Source organism: Lithobates pipiens, unplaced genomic scaffold (genome assembly GCF_037356315.1).
Source record: "Lithobates pipiens isolate NorthernLeopardFrog02 unplaced genomic scaffold, aLitPip1_a1.2 Scaffold_16, whole genome shotgun sequence".
In the NCBI taxonomy this organism is placed as follows: Eukaryota; Metazoa; Chordata; class Amphibia; order Anura; family Ranidae; genus Lithobates; species Lithobates pipiens.
In genome coordinates, this window is record NW_027507748.1 from 550,956,487 (window position 1) to 550,977,724 (window position 21,238).

Here is a 21,238-nt window from a genome sequence, read left to right on the forward strand (position 1 = left end):
AATCCCGGTTTCTATGACAACTCAATAGACAGAAAAACAAAACATTACGGGGTTTTAACCCTTCCCTATGCAATCCAAAAACAATTTTGTTTTTTGGCTGGAGTAGCACAAAAAAAAAAAAAAAATGTACCCGTTCCAACTTGCATACAGATTCAAGGCAAGTACAAACCTAAAGAACCTATCTTCTATGTAACCCAAGGACTGCCTGTATATCATTACCGACATTACCAATTTCCTCCAACTGCTTAGCCATTGTAAAAATTGTGTCCATTAATATAGAGCAAACATATTGGGGAAACTGACTAGGTGGCACAGACAAAAATGACTGTAACTCCCCCCCCCCCCCCCCCAATTCATCTACAGTACTTAGTTTTGCAGATCTTTTTCACACAGTCACAGGTAAATAGCCTGTGTACTTCTGATATGTTGCAAATTACCAAAGCAGTGCATCTACTTGTTAGTAAGCTTAAAAAATGCACTGTGGGAAGTCACAGGACACTTGTGTAAAATAACTTAAAAGTATGATTTAGGATACCAAAATGCATTGTAAAGCCACATCTGGGCCTCTGTTGGAGGCTGCTGGCGTTTTCAGCACGTCCGCACAGCACAGATTGCCATCTTGTGTGGCACAGTGTCCCCCTTCTACATGTTCCTATTCATTTCCATTTCACATGGAATTCTATAGCAAAATGCCACAGGATTCCAGGACCCCCTCTAGTGAAATATTTATTTAACAGATTTCTTGATAATAACGCATAGCAAGATGACCATCTCCATTTGTTCGTATACTACCCCGATTATCAAACAGCATTTTATTCCAAGGTATAAAAGCACAAAATCTGAATTTACATGTCAGCTAATCCTCCTTTAGTGACATCAGAATACACGTTTGAGAAGATTAAGATGAAAGTTTATCTGAAAAGATCTTTTTGTAATCTGCATGGGAAACCGCTAAATGAAAAGGGGGAATAAAGGGTAAGAGGAATTGTTAGGTAGATACCCTGCTGCAGGCACTAAGCCCTTTTCATAAAGTAGAACTTAAAAAACGACAGGGCAAACATCTATAGTTTAAGTCAGAAGTTTATCTGAGGACAAAGAAACTTGCACATTACGTAAATTCCACCATGCACTGAAAACAAATCTACCAGTCTATAAGTATGTAAAATGTACTCCTTACATAACCTTCTGAATAGTGGAATTAAATTCTGTTAAACCAGATTGTTGAATTAGCTGACAAAAATGCATAGTCCTACAACTCCAACAAAGTGTGTTATACGTTTTCCACCAGATTGGGACACTATAGCTCCTAACCATCTTTTAGTAGAACATCCACTGCACCCAGAAATCAAAATAAAGAACATTAACATTAACCAAAGTTAATGAAGGCATGAACATCCCACACAATGTTCAAACCACGCTTTTGAAAATGTACTGGATATATGAATTGAAGTCTTTTTCCGCGTGGTTTGAACATTGTGTGGTACATTAACGCCTTTATTAATAAGGGTTAACGCTTTTTTTATTTTGAATTCTGGGTGCAATGGATGTTCAGTTCTCTCTAGAATACATTTTATATCGTGTTTGTTTTTTGTTTTGATTACAATGTAATTTTAGAGTACATTGTTTTAAGGAATGTAGTACTGTTGGGTGGATCCTGTGTCATGGGTCCACCTCATGGTGTCAATCTATTTAATACTTATTCCACTTATCCCCATTCTAAGGTTTCATGTTTGTCCTTAGACAGTGTCATTTTTTTTTTATTTTGTTTATTTTTTGGGTTTAGTCGGATTATGCCTTCAGTTAATTTACCTTTTTTTGTTTATATTTTCCCGTTTGTCATTGGTGTCATTCTGTGCCAATGTCATCTCAGATTTTCTTTTTAGTGAGGTCATTTCCGGTTTGTGACTCATGCTCTCAGTGTAATATATGGTTTCTTTTTATTTAGTGACACCGTTTCTGCCCCCAACCTCTTCACAGCGAGGCTTGGAGAGCATTTGGCAGTGCTGGTTTGCTTGTTCCTAGAGGTGATGCCGTTTCCTGTTCTGGCCTCTCCAAAACAAGGCTTGGAACACATGCTGCAATGACATCCTATTAGTTACTGGAAGTGATGTCGCTTCCAGTTTCTGTCATTTCAGAATGAGGTTTACTTATTATACAAGTACAGTGCCCTACAGAAGAAGAACATCTCAGATTATGTCTTTTAAGACAAAACGCATTGGGATGCTCTGCTGAAGTCACAGTTTTATTCCCAAGCGCTTTTCTTATCTACTAAAATTTGAGTGTATTTCCTCCTTTATTGAATAAATTACTTCAGAGATTTAAATAGGATTACACTATGTGCCTACTTATTCTTCCTTTTCATAAATTTGTCTTATTGGAGCAACTATCAATGTGGCTCTCTGTCCATTACGTATACCATGGAGGTCCATTGTCAGAGTTGGTCTTCTGGTTGGAAGTCGTGTGCTCTGTGACAGTTTCCCCTGGGTGTGTGGCCCTACAAGCCTGACTGACCCATTGGGTGTACACTCATTTGTGTGCAATTGCTTCAATAAGCCTTTTGACTCTCTGGTGGTGGATCACTTATCAAATTTGGGCATGTTTTCCTTTAAACACTTGAACTGGATAATGAGGTGACAGTTATTTTCAACCACGTTTTGGATATCTACAATTTGTTTTGTTCACCTGTCCAAACACTACAAATTAATTTTAAAATTATTTTTTCCTTCACATTATTGGACATCATTCACTCATATTTTGATTGTCACATAGTACGTTATTTTTTTTGGTCTATTATACACATATATTTTAGTGTTTGTACACATTGTCCACATATATATGTTGTTTGAGTTTCTTCTTAGATCTCATATTATATATTTTTTCCAGTTTATTTTGAGCACTGCACTTACTGTTCACAACAAAATTGAGATGACTAAAACTAAAATGCCATTTTAGTCAAAAGACTAAAACTAAATTGAAATTTGACTTCAAAATTAACACTGGTCTGTAGTTAATGTTCATACCTCAATACCATAAAATAACAAAATTAGATTTTTCACTCCAGCAGTATATAATGAGTTTGGAAATTGTAGCGAAAGGTTTAATGCATTACAATTTAATTACACCCATTTGATTTTAGACAAATAAAATGAGTTTTAGTCGACTAAAATGTATTGAAAATTTTAGTTTATTAAAACATAGGACATTTTAGCTGACTAAAATACTGGAGATTTAGTCCAATAAAACTAAAACAATTGCAAAAGACTAAAGTGGGGCTAAAACCAAAATGCCATTTTAGTCCCAAGACTAAAAATAAAATTTGCTGTCAAAATTAACACTGTACACAGTTTTCAAACTAGTAAAACAGATTCCCTAAAGGTGCCCTCCTAAACCCACTCAGCAATATTCAAGAACAGACCAGCATCTCTACGGGAAAAAAACTATTTTAAAGAATTTAAAAGCTTTCTTGATGGAGGCATGTTTGAGCATAGAGATGGTAAAAACAGTAATTGTGAAGGAGACCTGTTACCATTTCATTGACTGGGAATGTAAATAGTTGATAGATGCAACATTTAAAAAAGGCTCTCTGTTGTAAATAGAGTTAAAAGTGATGCAGATTCCCAGATGTCTCAAAAACATAACCTGTTAGTAAACATGGGGAGAGAAAAAACAATGACCTAAGAAAACTTTATGCCAACCACACTTGGATGCAATCAAGATGTTTACTTCTCTGGGACACCTTGTAAATAGTTACAGATGTTAAAGCGGGATTCCACCCTAAAGTGGAACCTCCGCTGATCGGATCCCTCCCCCCCTCCGGTGTCACAATTGACACCTTTCAGGGGGGAGGGGGTGGAGATACCTGTCAAAGACAGGTATTTACACCCACTTCCGGGCATAGACTCCCGTGGGAGTCTACGCCATTTCCTGCCCTGCCGCGCTGTCTGCTGGGACACACACGGGTCCCAGTGACAGCGCAGAGATTTCCTATTGCGCGGCACAACTCGCGCATGCGCAGTAGGGAACCAAGAAGTGAAGCCGATTCGCTTCACTTGCTGATTCCCTCACCTAGAATGGTGGCGGCAGCAGCCGAGGGATCGCTGGAACCCGGGACAGGTGAGTGTCCATTTATTAAAAGTCAGCAGCTGTAGTATTTATAGCTGCTGGCTTTTAAAAAAAAATTTTTGGGTGGAATCCCTCTAAGTTTTTCCCCCAAAAAGACCATAAAACCTCAGTACTCCCCATCAATTAATTTTCTTGGAGTCTATTAAGGCTGAACTGCAGGAATTCAGCCACTTTGTAAAATGTGTAGGCATCCTATGAGTTAAGTCCAACGAGGTGCATGGCAGCTTCTAGACTTCTCTTTAAGATGACTGAAAAAAAAAAAAAAAAAAAGGTCACCACAAGAGGGAAAGGACAATCTAAACAATATAACACCAAACTTGAATTGATGAGATGCTAATGAACCAAAAACATCACAAAAGAGGTGGAACAACAAAATCCTGAAAACGACCAGAAAGAACTGAGGATGAAGCCAAAATATCTTCTGATATACAAGGATGTGTCTATTGGAAATAGGGTGAATTTGGCAACGACTTGTCTGACTGCAGTAGAGGTCCCTGATGATAGGATAATCAGCCTCACCCAATGGCGTCAATGGAGACCAAAGAGGTACACCCCATAACCACAGGGTAACTTGATTTCAGACTTCCAGGCAATCAATACTCTCAGTGGATCCAATGACCCCACAAGCCTTACGAGAGTGTGAACTGGGGTTAACTGTGGTAGCCAGACTGTCTAAACACTGACCTGTTGTAACCATGTGGTGGCAATATAACTAGACTCAAGGTAAGAGACAACACCTCAGTTACTCAAAACTCAGGAAAATGGTGGCCAGAGGAGATAAGAGTCACAGAGTAAGCAGATAGTAGGAACAGACCAGAAATGTCAGCACCTTGTGGTGAGTTTGCAAAACAGAAGCAGCACCGGAGTAAAGCTTCCCCAACATTGACATTACACTCAGTGGAGGATGTCAGCACTCAGTCCCTAGCAGAAAAATTGAAAAGCACCCCGGGGTGCAAATACTGAGGTAGCCCTTGGTGCTCTGACTAATCAGCCAATTTAAAAAAGAGTTAGAGACAAGCAAGCAATGACAAATGCCACAGCTCTGGACCTGAAAAAAAACTGTACTAACTTTTACCAGTATTTAAAAGTCAGCAAAGCACCACAAGTAAAACCCAGTTCACAAAGGTCATTCCAGGCTAGCCCTGCATGTCCAGTCCAGATAAGTCTGGGTATCACACTCTCTAAAACCAAGCTGAGGAAATGCTGATCCAAATAGCTGCCATGTAGAGACCAGCTCTAGCAGCGACATAGTGAGGTGTCTTGATTTAAATGAGAAGTATGGCTCCCCTGCACTGAAAACCGACCTATCGTACACCGCCGATCACTCGGTTTTCAGTTTTGTGAGCAGAGAGCTGCAGAATGTCAGGTCACAGCTCAATGCTCTTCTCCCTCCATGCTCATTGGAGCACTGAGCTGGGGAGGGGGCGGAGTGGCTCGCTGAGAGAGGTATCCGTCAAAGCACCTTGCAGATCCGGACTTCCGTTGTCTGGATGACTGTGCATGGACTAAAATCCCGCTCTCTGCTGGAAACGGGTCACAGGAGTGAAAACGCACTGCACTCTAGTGATCCAGAGGAGAAGCCCAGACAAACGAGCGAGAGGCTCCTCACACCTAGCACAGGAAAGACATGATTCACATCATAAAAAGACCGCCCATAGGCCATGGCCCCTCAGTATTAACAAATAACTGAAAGCACAGATAAAATTATAAACACTTTCATTGGTACAACTAACTTAGCGTTACATAATTATTCCTACAAAACAGGGACGACGACTGATTGACGCCTTCCTGGAAAAGAGCGTTAACAGGCAATAACCCAATTAAGGCAGTCCTCCAAGGCCTTCTCCAGGTTCCACAAGAACCACAGGGAGGCAACAACACTGGCATAACATCAGTATTTACCCTTTGCACCAACTATAAAACACCGGGTGGGAAACCAGGCTATCCTGGAAGACTCCTAGGGGGAAAAAAAATAAAAAATAAATAAAGTTACCGGTAAGGCTAACTCTGGTTTTCTCCCATCATCTTCCAGGGCAGCCTCTGAGATAAGAAACTTACTCTGCTAGGGCAGGACCACTGCCTGGAGGACCTCTCACCCAAACATCTGTTCCTTATCAAAAAAATAGGTCCATGCGGTAATGCTTTGTGATCGTGGAGTAGCTGGACCACGTTGCTGCTCTGCAGATCTCCTCCGGTATGGCACCGGCTTTCTCTGCCCACAAAGCTGACACCACCCTGGTTGAATGTGCCTCAACTAGGGGCACTTGGCTCCCTGCCAACCTGTATGCCTCTGTAATTGTGATTTTTAACCATCTGGCAATAGTGGATTTTGACGCTTTACATCACTTGCGTGCTCCTGCAAAGTACACAAATAACAACTCTGACTTCCTGAAGTCTCTGTTGACTTCTAGATAAACTAAAAGACTTTCACCTGATCGTCTCCTAAACTAAACTTTCCTTCCTCATAAACCTCTGAGGAGGAAGAAAACATTGGCACGATGATGTCCTGTGTAACGTGGAAGATACTTTGGGGAGGAAACTAGCATCTGTTTTGAGCACAACCCTATCTATACTCCAAAATCAACAAAAATGCCTCTGATTGAGAGCGCCTGCAACTCACTCTTCTGGCTGAAGTGATTGCAATCAAAAAATCGCCCCGAGGAGCCAAAAAGAAAAAAACTGCCCATGAGTGCCTGCCCCAGACCTTCACCACCACTGTGATTGGGATTAAACAGAGGAAGAGCCCAGCCCTTCACCGGTGGTTTCCCATCCAGGGAAGGACATTTGGTCACAAGGACAAGCCCCCCCCCCCCACCAAGAATAAGACATGGTCCACCCCTCAAGCTTACCTGAGAGGTGCTGGTGCCAGAAGAACCGGAATCACCCGTCTGAGAAGCTTGCCATAGCCTCTGCCACTGGCTCTGGATGCATTACACGTCCACTCTCCACGCTCAGGTGACCAGAACCTAGTCTCCAGCACGCCTGATGATGTAGCTCTGCCGGAAGTAATCACATCACTTCCGCTCGGAGCACAGACGCCCCCACCTTCGGCACACAAAGTTCCTCTTTGCCAAACCCAGAACTACCGGGTGAACAGGCGCCGCTCTGGTCCAGACATGCACCCTGCAACCGAGCTGGACACCACCACCCATCCGCCAGACCGGGGGGGTAACAGATGGCAGCGGAGGAATGAGGTAACCAGCGCAATGTGGGAGGGGTCATGCCACATTTTCAGGAGTCAGACTCTGAGTCTTACGGCAGCAGTAGCAGGACCAGCAGCCCTCTCTTTGCTGGCTAGAGAAATAGCCACCGAGGCAGAGGAGAAGGTAACTTCAGGTGCTCACACAGGACAGCCCTGAGCATGGAGCTCCCCAGGTTCCCAACATACTTCCTTCCCGTCTGGCAGGAAACACAAAAAACTGAAGGGGAAGCCCTGGAGGACCGCCTTTAAACAATTTGGGTGAACGCATTTCCTGTCCTGGAGAGAGGAGCCATATGTCTCAGAGGCTGTCCTGGAAGGCGATTGGCTAGTAAAACATTTTTTCTCCCAAGTTAAAACAATGGAGGGCGGAAGATTTAATAGATGGAAAGTCGAAAAGAATGACTGAAGTTACGCTTTAAAGGAAATTTCTTGGGGTCCACCAGAACTAGTGTCCTCATCACAAGATTTCCCCACTGTTTCTTTTCTAGGGACAACCAAAATTTGGGATTTTTTTTACTTTCAGCGATAATGGTAAACAGGAGAAATAGAGAGGGTGAATCTCCCCAACAGGGGCACAGACAACAATAAAAACTGACAGAGGTTCTAATCCATCTCCACTCCATCCAACCCCATAGATTGATCGATATGCTCAGGTTATACAAAACTTCTGTATAATCTTTTGGCTTCTTCCAACTCATCAGCTGCCAGCAGTATCCATAGATCTGTACAATTAGAAACTTAATGCACATTTTATTGAAATTGTTTAATGTATTATATCTACTCTACCTTTGTGTGAATAAATGTAGTAAATTTCCTCCAGCAAAATTTTTTTTGGTATACTGTCAAAAGTGAATATGCCTAAAGAGAAAATGTCAAGATGTCAATCACATACATACATATGTACGTACATACGTAGGTATGAATGACAATTGCTTATGTAGGTATGACACACAAGAACTTGAGAACTCATTGCAGGATGAATATTAAATGTGAATTAGAGAGCACCTGTCAGGATATATAGGGCAGAAGAACACATAGCAAGATCACTATTTCATGACAGAAAACACCTGACAGAATATTAAAAGCACCATAACAAATATTACATAAACACCATAAAACACCCACCGGGAGAAATATGAGAGCTTTAGGAGGACCCAGATGTGCAAGCATCCATGGTAGGTTACATAGAACGAAAACATTACAGATTTCCTTGCCAGTATAACCATCATAGGAGCACCCACGGCAGGATAAATGTTATGAGCACATTAGTGCAACAATGGTGAGAAAAATACACTGTGGAAGCGAACGTCGCGCAAAGCAAAACATATTTGAATAAAACAGCATCACTGAATGTTGTTTATTTGTGATGCATACAACATCTTCAGTTAGTTTATTTCTGTTGCTTTGGGATACAACTCAGCTCTGCCATGGTCCCTGAATCATGCAGCTTTGTGACTTATCCTAAGGCAGAGGAAATAAACATTTGCTTGCGTACATAAATCCACAGCCAAAAGGAACAAAAAGAAGCAAGGAAAGAAGAATCAGTTTTGTAGAAGTTGCAGGATAGATTGTACAAGTCAATATGAAGAAAAAACATTCTCTGTTAGAGAACCTTGCTAAGCAATATTTGCATCCAAACAGGTCACACATTGCCCAAGTTTTAGCAAGAAAAAAAATAAATAAAAAATAAAAAAGTTCATTGTATACAGGAATTTTCTAACACAGAAATATGTTAAAAATGTTGAAAATCTGAAACTTTTTTTTTCTGGCTACTCAACCTCAACATGCGATATCATCATTATGATGTAGGGGAGGGGTAGGCAGACAACAGTGTTCAAGGCATCCTTCCATGTCAGAAATTTAGTTTGCAAAAAATTCAGGTAAAGTGTTACAAAGGTTTTATTTAGCAAGTTCAAAAGCTGCACACTTTAAAACGTTTCTCCATTTGATCGGAGCGTTATCAAAATGCTAAGAGCACTTGGCCAATGGTAATAACCTGCAAAACTTTCCAAACTTTTTCCCGATGCTACAATTTACACAGCATAGTGCAGTATATGCAAATGAGGCAGACTTTTTAGATCAAAGAAAAACTAAAAAGATCTTGTGCCCAGTAAATAGGTTTAAGTGCATAAAATTACTAAATAAATAATTCCTGTGAATTTAGCTGCTGTGGATTAAAACAAGTGCTATTATAATCAAAACACTGAATACAAAAGACAATTTTATAAATAAACTGCGCTGTGCTAAACCTTCATAGACAAAATATAAAGCATGACCATAACAGACATGCTATAGTGATAATAAATAACATTAAGGCTAAGTAATCATATAAAACTGTGAAAAAAGGTTTATCCTCCTGTTGGGGCACACGCTGGTTTGCTATACATGCACAGCTGTGGCCATTTTTCCTCCACATAGCCAGTGCTGGTTCTTATAGGCACCTACAAATGCGAGTACATTTTTTACAATATTTCTGTGTTTTAATAAAATCAAAAATGTTTTTATGCTATGAGACCCTCCCTGGCACACAATCTGAGAAGGACCCATAGGAACAAGCCACTGGAGACTTAGGAGTATATCCTCAAACACAAACACTACTGACCTGAGTAGCAATAGTAGGTCAACAACTTGTGGCGAGTGTCTGTGTGGGAACACTGGAGGCACAGAGAAGTGGAAGTGGAGCACCTGATCTAGGACTTCTTAGGTCCCTTTCACGCAGGCTGTCCGATCAAGTCCGTCTATCGGTTTTTCAGGTGGGACCCTTCATTCTCCCCATGGAGCGGTGGATGTCAGCGGTGACATGTCCGCAAAATCCAGGATGGATGGTGGTCCTATTTTCCATCTGTATGGAGAATCAGATGAAAACTGACAGGCGGTCTGTTTTCACCCGATTTCCCCATAGAGGAGAGTGGACTTGGGTCTGTCTCTGCTCCGCAGAGTTAGCAGAGATAGACCTGTCATCCGCCTGCTTAGCAGGGATCAGCAGAGCGATCCCTCCCAACAAGTGGAGTGCATCAGGCAAAGGCGCCCACGTGAAAGGAGCCTTACTTGATTTATTTATGGTTTATGATTACTTAGCCTTAATGTTATTTTGTAACGCTATAGCATGTCTGTTGTTGTCGTGCTTTATATTTGGTCTATGAACAGCAGCTTTTCAGACAGTTGGTCTCAAGGTACTTTTGGTACAGAGTTGTGCAGTTAAATGCTTTCAGCTCCAAACTCAGGGAAATACTGCAAAGCCAACTTTCCAAGTGGAGGTTCTAAAGAGGACAAGATAGTTACTCTTACATTTCTCCTGGTTTGCCAGAAGGCTCCTCCTCTTCCTCCTCCTCCTCCTCCTCCTCTTTCTTCTCAGGAACATCTACAGGTTTTTGCTCTTCTTCCTAAAATAGGCCATAATAAAATCTCTATAAACAAAAGTTTTCGATCACTGTGAAACTGCTACAGTACATTCAGCTTTACAAATCCATTTAATAGGATTTCAATATTTTAACCTTTTCACTGCCAGAGCTTTTTTTGCATTTTTTTACTCACACATGTAAAAACAACATTTTAGGTCTGAAGATTACACAAAATACCCAAACATGATATATTTTCTAAAAGCAGACACACTAGAGAATAAAATGGTGGTAGTTCGGATTTTTTATTACAATATTACCGCAAAGGTCTAGGAAACGCAAAATTTCAGCAACATACACGCTAAAAGTGAATTCTAGGGCAAAAAATAAAAAAATAAATCACAATAGAACAACCCATATTTTTAGTAAAATATAACAGATGAGGTTGCACCAAGTAAATGGATACCAAACATGTCAAACCATAAAATGTGTTTATCCGTTAAATGGCAACAAGCTTCAGTACTCTATTTTCTAGAGGCGACGCTTCAAAGGCCCACTATAGGTCCATCAGTTTAAGTTTAGTGTTACAGGGGGGGTCTGGTGCTAGATTTATTGCTCTCACTCTGGTGTGTGCAGCTATATGTAACGTGTACCGCAATTGACGTTTTCTTGCATAAGTTCCCCCGACACATTCGTTCGTAAGTGCACAGTTGTGCTCATAAGTTTTCATACCCTGGCAGAATTTATGATTTCTTGGCCATTTTTCAGAGAATATGTATAACACAAAAACTTTTCACTCATGGTTAGTGTTTAGCTGAAGCCATTTATCATCAATCAACTGTTTTCCGTTTTTAAATCATAATGACAACACAAACTACCCAAATGACTCTGATCAAAAGTTTACATACCCCAGTTCCTACTACCGTGTATTGCCCCCTTTAACATCAATGACAGCTTGAAGTGTTTTGTGGTATTTGTGGATGAGCTCTTCATCTTCTCAGACGGTAAAGCTGCTCATTCCTCTTGGCAAAAAGCCTCCAGCTCCTGTAAATTCTTGGGCTGTCTCGCATGAACTGCACGTTTGAGATCTCCCCAAGTGGTCAATAAAATAGGACTGAGATGGCCACTCCAGAAGCCTCACTTTATTCTGCTGTAGCCAATGAAAGGTCGACTTGGCCGTGTGTTTTGCATCATGGTCATGTTGGAATGTCCAAGTACGTCCCATGCGCAGCTTCCTGGCTGATGAATGAAAATGTTCCTCCAGTATTTTTTGATAACATACTGCATTCATCTTGCCATCAATTTTGACAAAATTCCTTGTGCCTTTGTAGTTCACATATCCCCAAAACATCAGTGATCCACCTCTGTATTTCTTAGCGGGAATGGTGTACCTTTCCTCATAGGCATTGTTGACTCCTCTACAAATGTAGCTTTTATGGTTGTGGCCAAAAAGCTCAATTTTGGTATCATAACTCCAAATGGCTTTGTGCCAGAAGGTTTGAGGCTTGTCTTGGAGTTTGGTTTATTGTAAGTGGGATACTTTGTGGCATTTGCGTAGTAATGGTCTTCTGGCAACTTGACCATGCAGCCCATCTTTCTTCAAGTACCTCCTTATTGTGCATCTCGAAACAGACACACCACATGTTTTCAGAGACCCTGGCAGTTATGGCTGAAATTTTAGTTGGTCTACCTGACTGTGGTTTAAGTTTCAACAGAACCCCTCATTTTCCACTTCTTGATTAGAGTTTGAACACTGCTGACTGGCATTCTCAATTCCTTGGATATCTTTTTCAATCCCTTTCCTGTTTTATACAGTTCAACTACCTTTTTCCCCACAAATCCTTTGACAATTCTTTTGCTTTCCCCACGACACAAAATCCAGACATGTCAGTGCAGCACTGGATGAAAGATGCAAGGGTCTGTCAGGAATCCATTAACTTATTGACCTTTTATACACACAGGCCAATTACAACCAAACAGATCACAGGTGAGGATGGTTACCTTTAATAGCCATTCAAACCCCTTTGTGTGACCATGTGTGCATGTTATCAGGCCAAAATCAGCAGGGTATGTAAACTTTTGATCAGGGTCATTTGGGTAGTTTGTTGACATTATGATTTAAAAAGAGTAAACACAGTTGAGCGATAATAAAATAGCTTCAACCAAACACTAATCATAAGTGAAAGAAATGTTTTTGTGTTATTCATAAATTCTACCAGGGTATGTAAACTTATGAGCTCAACTATATATGCGGAGGGGGGGGGGCAATTTTTTTGGGGGGGTGTTCTGATTTTTATGCGCTTCGGTGTAACTATTTAATTTTGTAAAATGATTTTAGCTGGGGACACAGAGAGGTTGACCCAGAAGTGAGTCATAAATGCCGCTTTCTAGGTCACAGCAAGAAGGGGAGGAACGTGAATGTGTTTCCGCTCTTCTCCCTTTCCTCCATGTCAGTTTAGGGCCCATAGATGGGCAAGCAGAGTGCAGCCGCCTGAATGTTTTCAACTGGCAGGTAGCAGTCTGCCCGTCAGTTTTATACACAATTCCCTTGCCGTCAGGTCCATACGATGTACAGGCCTGGCAGCGAAAGGGTTATTAATGACTGACAATGCTTAAGACTGAATTGCAGGGAGATAAAGACACAAGGCTAATTCAGTTAGATTTTAATTAAATTAAGTAGAATTGTAAAAATAAGAAATATATTTTTGAAATGTAACTAGTTTAAAAAGTGGTTGTAACCCTCTCCTATACCCAGTGACGTGAATAACCTCAGATGATACACAAAGATGAAACAAATCTCCCTATATAAAAGTTTTACTTGTACACTCTTCAGAAAGCGCACATTGTGTTAGAAATCTTTCTTCCTCTTTCAGTAGTGGGTGGGAAGTCTGGGCGAACACTGTATGTGAGCTGATTGGAGGAAAAGGCACAGCCCAACCCAACCCCCCCCCCCCCCCCACACACACACACACACACACACACACACACACACACACACACACACACACACACACACAGAAATAAAAGAAGACGCAGAACTATATTATGAAAAAATGACAAGCTCTCTGCTTATCTACCTTTAAGCTCCCTCTTCAAAACTAATTTTCAGCTACAGTTATCTCGTGTGTCAAAGAACTTGTCAGAAAGATATGATACTTAGAGCTTTGGAGAGAGTCAAGTAAAAACACTACAGATATATGTGCTTGGGTCAAATTTCATGAACAGGGTTTACAGTGCCTGAATTTGACTTTGTATCGACTTCTTGGAATCCTCTGTATAGCAAAACTTAGCCTGGGAGAAGAAGAGACACAAAAGAATCGTTCATACCCTTTTGCCGACAAGAAACATGTTGACAGATGGAGAGAAGAGTGATGAACTTATCACTACTACTTTACTGTCCAATCACAGGCACAGGCAGGGGAGATTAGGAAGTTACCAGGTTGTATTGCCAAACTGCAGAAGAGAAAAAGTCATCAACCTGGCTGTGCTATGCTTTGTAAATCTCGGACCTGATGGATAGAAATACAACTCCTTTGACATGTAAAACAGCTTTTATACATTTTTTTAACTGTGTATTTGGCAGTTTGCCTAGAGCTCAGCTTCAAGGCGACACAGCTTTGCCACATAGCACAGCCCTTTCTGGCAGGGCAGGAGATCTGATTTTTCTCTGCTGCAGTTAAAGGATAAGTTCAACTTTTTTTCCCCTTTTTTTTTAATAAATAAATGTACATTTTGTTTTTTTTAACTAGGAGCCTGGAAAGCATTGCACCCGCAATCAGCAGATCTACAGACTTATCAGTGTATCTGTTTGCTCATAAGGGCAGGCAGTTACACATTGACAGGAAGAGACAATGAACTACTGCACGCCACAATGCCCTGGGTGGTTCATTAAGGACTTCAAACTGAAAGCCACAAAGACGGTCAAGTACTTGTAGATTCCTGTTCACAGGATTCTGAATGATGTGACAGCAAGTGAGGGTATAAGATCCCCACTTGCTGGCACTAGATGCAGAGGATGGAACATGCAACTTGTTCCCAAAGGAGAACTTATCCTTTAAAAGAAGTCCAGCCAAAGCTTTTTGGCTGTACTTCTATGGATCACAGGAGTGGGGTTCGTTTTGCACTCCTGTGACCCATTTTCAGCAGAAAGCGGGCTGAAATCCGCGCTCAGCTGACGTCACCAATTTCAGCCCAGGCACCACGTCATCTCCACAATAAAATCTGGATCCGCCAGGTGCCTGGACTGACACCTGGCTCAGCAAGTCGCTAAGAGCCTGAGATGGCTGCTCCGCCCATCGACAGCTCAGCGCTCCAGAAAGCGAGGAGGGGGAAGAGCAGAGCTGTGACTGACAAGACAGTCTACAGCTCTCTGCTCACAGAGCTCTGAAGACCGAATGATCGGTGGTGTTCAATTGCTCAGTTCTCAGTCTAGAGTCAATTGGGGACAGATGCAGCATTGGACCCATGCTGCACCCGCTGAGGTAAGGATGATTCGGGAACAAAAAAAAAAAATCCTTTACTTCTCTTTTAAAAGTAAAATTTGCAGGTCCTGTCCCTCCCTCGGTCTGTACCTGGACAGTGAAAGGAGAAGGAGCACATTGACCAGCTCAACTTTAGGTCACTCTGCTCTCTACCAGCATGATCCTTGTTAGCACATAAGCACTGCAGCACAGGCTCTTTTACTGCTTCTCTCTTTCAAACTGAACTCTGCTGTACAGGGAATGCGAATGGCTTATTCGGGTACTTACACTGCTTGCATTGAGAAAAATATATTTAGGGCCCGTTTACACTAAAACGCAGTGCGGGAAAGCTACATTCCCATGTGCCTTCCTACACCGCATTCCAATCCCCCTGGCCTTACGATCTGCTGCGGGGGTCAGTGTAATGTTAACGACACCCCAAACACAGGTCGCAAATGCAGTACATGCTACAAAAGTACCATGTGGTTGCTGTGCATTTAAAATAGCGCATGTACCACTTTTGGTGCAGTGAGATTTCAGCCTATTCAAAATGAATAGGGCTGAAATCATATGGGCATGTGAATCACCCAATGTTCCTGTGCAATTCACATGCAGTTCCTAGTGGCGGAGGGTGGCTCTCTTTTACAGCGCTTTGGAGCCTCGTCCCCCTTCCCTCCCCAAGCGCCACCTGGCTGTAAGCAGTTGGGTTAGCTGCCCATAGTAGAGATTTAGGAACATCTGTTCCCTCGATCTCCTCTGACTAGTGAAGCCAGAATGGACAAGGAATTTGTCATTTTTGGTTTCAGGGCAGTTTCTCTAGCCATTACAGCTATCTGCCATCTGATCAAACACAATCTCTGCAAGTTCAGGGAATATCTTGGGGACTAACAGACCACCAGAATGAGTGTCCTCATTGGAAGATTTCCTCTCTATTACTTTTCTGGGGACAACTTAAATTTGGGATTTTACTAATAATGGTAAACAAGACAAATGGAGGAGGATGAATCCCGCTAATGGGCACAGACAGCAATAAAAGCGGACAAGCATTCTAATCCCTCTGCACTCTATTCAAAATATAAAAGATGATGGAAAAAAACAAACAAAACCCCCCCCCATAAATATGCACTTAGGTCCAGCACGCTAATGAAAGCAGTGATTGTACCACACATGCGAGATGCTTCCACGAATGTTCGCGTGAAAGCAATAATTTTAACGACATAGCTCATGTTTTAACTCTAATACGAATAACCGTAAAGGCATTAAAAGAGTCACCTACAGATAATTTTAGTCAACATTGTTAAATACTGACGTGCTTGGTATCTATTTACTTGATGCCACATTATCTTTTTATAAATATTGGCAAAAAAAAAAAAAAAAAAAAAAAAAAAAAAAAGCAGGTACTATACTGTAATCGTGTGTACGAATATGTATTTAAACATGTTACGGTTTCAGAAATGCCTGTGCAATTATTGTGCAACATAAAAAATTGCGACAACCACAATACTATTCTCCAGGGTCTCTGCCTTCAGAAAATATATCATCATGTTTGGAGGTTGCAAGTAATTTTCTAGCAAGAAAGAAAAAAAAAAAAAAAAAAAAGGACAGCAGGTGGTTAAAATGGTATTACCTCAGTTTCATCACCAAGAACATCTTCTTCATTGGCCTCGTCTTCAGCTGTTGAGTAAAAAAAGGAAACGTTACATTTTAAGACTATGTTCATTTTAAAGGCAGAATGACAGCCAGTATTTTATAAGTGTTAAAGTAGAACTATAGGCAAAAAAAAAATTTTTGGATAGCGTAAGGGAGGGTTATAACGCATGAGATTTTATTTTATTTTATCATTTGTCCCCCATTGGGGAGATTTCCTCACGTCCTGTCTCATAGCCAAAACAGGTAGTGAGAGGAAATCCCTTAAAAATGGGAAAACCTTGAGGCCTCCCACGTCACCAGAAATTGTGTCCCCATTGGAAGATTTCCCCTCTATTCCCTTTCTGGGGACAACCCAAAATTTGTGAGACTCATTCACTTTCCCTAACGGGGGGCACAGACATTGCAATAAAAACCCAATAGGTGTTCTAATCCATCTCCACTGTCTTTACACACAAATAGAGCTTTCTTTTGGTGGTATTTATTAATAAATAAATAATAAAAAACAAAAAAACACAGAAAATGTTGAAAAAAAAAAACAACTTTAGTTGGTCAGAAAATCTTGTAAATAAGTATTTTTTCTCCTTCACTGATGAGGCACTAATATACAGCACTGATGGGCACAGACTGGCATCACTTGTTGGGCACTGATGATCAGTGCCCCAATTACCTGTACAGTCTCCCCTCACACTCTCACATTTACATGTGATTGAAAAACAGCCGATCACATGGTCATATGTCTTCCCAGAACGATAGGGGATCCCACCCGCCATTTCCCTATACGGCGGGAGGTGGTTAAGCAATGTCAGCCTCTATGTTACTTGGATAGGCTTTCTATAAATAGAGGTCACTTGAAAAATTTACTTTAGTAAATCAAATATTTTATGCATCAGGCTCACCAACTTACCAATATACAAATGCTTTGTTACTGCAAGGCAAAGTGACATGTTCACATTAACGCTGGCCCCTGAAGAGGCTTACGTGTACCTTTCCTATGTTCCGAAACAGCTCTGAATATGAAATCAACATTACATATTTCCAGTCACTCCCGTGTGACGGTTCTAGAGCTGGTCATTCTATGATGAGTTCTAAATTTTTACCTGGTTTGGGAATTAGTACTATGTGGGCTTCCCTCATGGACGGGGGTAGGGAATTTGATTAAAAAATGTATTTAAACAGTTCATGGAGTTTAGGGACTAGAGTATCTGTGTATGTAGTGTAAAATTCCAGGGGGAGGCTGTCCGAGCCAGGGGCCTTGGACGGATTTAGCTTTGATAACGCCTGCTCCATCTCATCCCTAGTAATGGGGGCCTCCAACATCTCAACCTGGACTGGCAAAAGTCTGGGCAGCGCAGTCTTGTTTAATAAGGCAGTTATTTCAGCCCCTGGAGTGGTAGCAGTTGACTTGTATAGATCAGCGAAAAACACCCTGAACTCCTCCACCACCTCTCCAGGGTCAGTAACCAGAGATCCATCCAATGCTTGGAGGGCGACCACCGAAGGGGGTCTATGATCCATGTGGGCCAGGTAGGCTAGCAGGCGCCCAGCATGCTCTCCGCATTCGTAAGATCTCCTGTTAGCATAAAATATCATCTCTCAGCTTTTTCAAATAGAGGTTGGACACTACCCTGGATTGCATTTTAAGCCGATCTGCCGTGACGGTGCGAGGGGTGGTCTGCAAATTCACGCTCCGTTCGCGTCAGGGACTGCTCAGCCTGCTGCACCACCCGGGAGGCGGTCCTCCGGTACCTGGAGATATGTTGAGATAGGTACATTCGAGCATGTAGCTTGAAGGAGTCCCACATACCCCGAATGGTGTGGTGTCTTTATTAACTTGAAAATAGAATTCCCATTAACTGCCCGCTGCCTCCAAGGCAGGAACCACCTTTAGCCAGAATGGATTGAGCTTCCAGGAGTATGGCGCAACTGGCGCGTCGATTTGGAGCTCCATCCAGTATAGGGAGTGGTCGGAGAGGATAAGAGGATTAAAGCCCACTTTGCCTAGGCGAGGAAGGAGGGTTCTAGAAATCAGAATCAGGTCTATAAGTGACATGGTTTTATGGGCGGCAGAAAAACAAGAGAATTTTCTTTCCGAGGGGTGCTGATGCCGCCAGGTATCAACCAGGGCAATATCAGTGAGAAATCTGCCAAACCTAGTGTGCGAGCAGGAAGCACTATCGGAGGGGGCAGTCCCAAGCCTGTCTAGGTCCCTATTAGCCCCGGTATTGAAATCCCCTAGCCAAATGGCGAGGACAGTGGGGAAATTGGGCCATGAACGCTAACCCCTCGTTTAGCACCGTAAATTGAAATGGAGGGGGAACGTATAGCCCCAAAATCAGTATCTCTAGGCCATGTAATTTAGCGTGTGCAAATAGGTATCTGCCCTGTGGGTCCATCTTCAACAGCAGCAGGGAAAAAATGCACAGTCTTGGCCACTAGAAGGGCAACCTCTCTGGAATGGGTGGTATGTGGGGCCTGGTACACCCATCCCACCCATGGTTTCTTAAGGGACAACATCAACTGGCTTGTAAGGTGGGTCTCAACCAGCACCATTATATCAGCGTTTTGTGATTTAAGATAGGAGAGAACTGCATTTATCTTGGATTTAGCCCGGAGCCCATGCACATTCCACGTTATACACTTCACATTAAGCATTTCATCCACATACAAGTATAATCATCCCATAGTTGTGTGCCCCGCGAACCACCAACCCAGGAGGGCTGAGCGCCGGGAACAGCACATATCCGCAGCCCTGTGCTCACCAAAAAATTGGGGGAGCAACGAAGACCCGGGGTGCGTTGCAAGCGGCCAGCCGGCAACGACATGCAACAGTGCTGCGCCCAGTGAAGCCCATGAGGCAACAACAGGGGATCAGCACCCTGCTGTATCAAGAACTATTGCCATATCTGTAAATCCATAGAAAAAACAAACAGAACAACCAAAAGAAAAAAAAAAATTCTTCTTAAAGTCAATAGTGTAACTGAATGCTCCGGAGTGGCCACCATGGTGGAACAGTGTCCAACACACCAGAGCTGCCTAACCCGGGGAAACCAGGCTTGTGAGCTGCTAGGAACAGTGCAGCATCCAGTCAATGAAAGCTGGCTCTCAGAGCCACACAGCTAGGGGGCGATTTATCGCTGTATAGCTAGCAGCAGTGCGGGGGGCGCAAACTCCGGGGTTACCTGAGCAGGATAGTTCACAGGGGAAATTTGGTGGAAAGGAAGGTGATCGGTAGGCAGTCCCGGGCTTCTCCAAGTACGCCGCCGCCAGCAATGGCTAAGTTCAGTTTGGAGCTGTAGGAGCGGATCGGTATTCAAGATGGGCTTGATAACAAGGGAGCCTTGCACACCAGAATGGATGAGGGGAGAGGGACTCAACAGATGGGTAGTAATGTAACTGTTATTGGTCTTGGGGGGGGGGGGGTGGACAGCCAACGGAGTGTGCAGGAGTGTAAAGGCACAGTACCTGACAAAGGTCCAAAATCATCCCCACCAGGATTCCATCCACCTGGGATCCAGATCGCTAGAGCCGGGTACCCCGGGCAGGAGAAGAGAGTTGACCTAGGTGGGCTCGCGGGCCGGGGCTGCTCGGTTCTCCAGCCAGGTCAGCACAGCCTCTGGTGTGTCAAAAAAAAAAAAAAAGTGCTCTGTCCTCCCCAGCAACCCGAAGGCGGGCCGGGAAGAGCATTGCATATGAATAATTACGGATCCGTAGCTGGCGCTTGGCCTCAGTAAAAAGGGCTCTCCTCTTCTGGACCTCCGCAGAGAAAACCTTGATCTCGACATTCTTAAAGGGGATGTTGCGTTTCCGCCTGGTAAGGCGTAGGACAGCGTCTCGATCCCGGTAATTCAGTATCTTTACTATGAATTTCCACGGTGGTGCCCCTGGGGGGGGGGGGGGGGGGTGTATGGGGGGGTTTACCGGCCAGTCTGTGGGCTCTTTCCACTAGGTGGAGAATTCCACGCGGCCAAAAGGTGGAGACAAGGAGTTTTTCTAAAAACAATGGAGGGTCCACACCCTCCTCACCCTGGGGCAGGCCGACGAACCACAGGTTGCACCTCCTGAGGAGGTTCTCCAGGTCGTCCTGTTTGGCCATCACCGTGGAGAGCTGGTGTTGTAGGTGCTCGGTGGTAATTTGTAGTGGCGGCATTTCATCCTCCACGTGGCCTATGCGGGTCTCTGCCTCAGTCACTCGGTCTCCGAGTTTCTGCAAATCCTGACGCAGGAGGGAGACACCCACCTTCACCTCCTCGATCTTCCCCATCAAGGTGCTCTTGCAGTCGGATATAGCCTCCAGTATCCTAGCATTTGGGTCTGGCGGGGAGTTGGGGCCGGTGCCATCTTCCTCCTCAGGTCCCTTCTCGGCATGGCGGTATCTCGCCAGCTTTGCAGCTGGGTCGTGCTTAGCTTTAGGTGGCGACATGGTCCCGTCAGCAGCAGAGAAGCTGTGGTGTCCAAAGGCCGAAGTC

The 21,238-nt window shown here is 43.0% G+C and overlaps 1 protein-coding gene across 2 annotated transcripts in view; it reads right to left on the reverse strand.

The window, feature by feature from the left end:
• The window catches only part of SARNP (SAP domain containing ribonucleoprotein), a 137,746-nt gene that overhangs the window by 90,014 nt on the left and 26,494 nt on the right, over positions 1 to 21,238 (reverse strand). For both annotated transcript variants that reach the window (XM_077483439.1, XM_077483438.1), the window contains exons 3-4: positions 16,750 to 16,796; positions 10,613 to 10,707 (exon numbers count right to left, since the gene is read on the reverse strand). In XM_077483439.1, the coding sequence (XP_077339565.1) occupies positions 10,613 to 10,707; positions 16,750 to 16,796 (142 nt within the window). The remainder of the gene's footprint in view (positions 1 to 10,612; positions 10,708 to 16,749; positions 16,797 to 21,238) is intronic.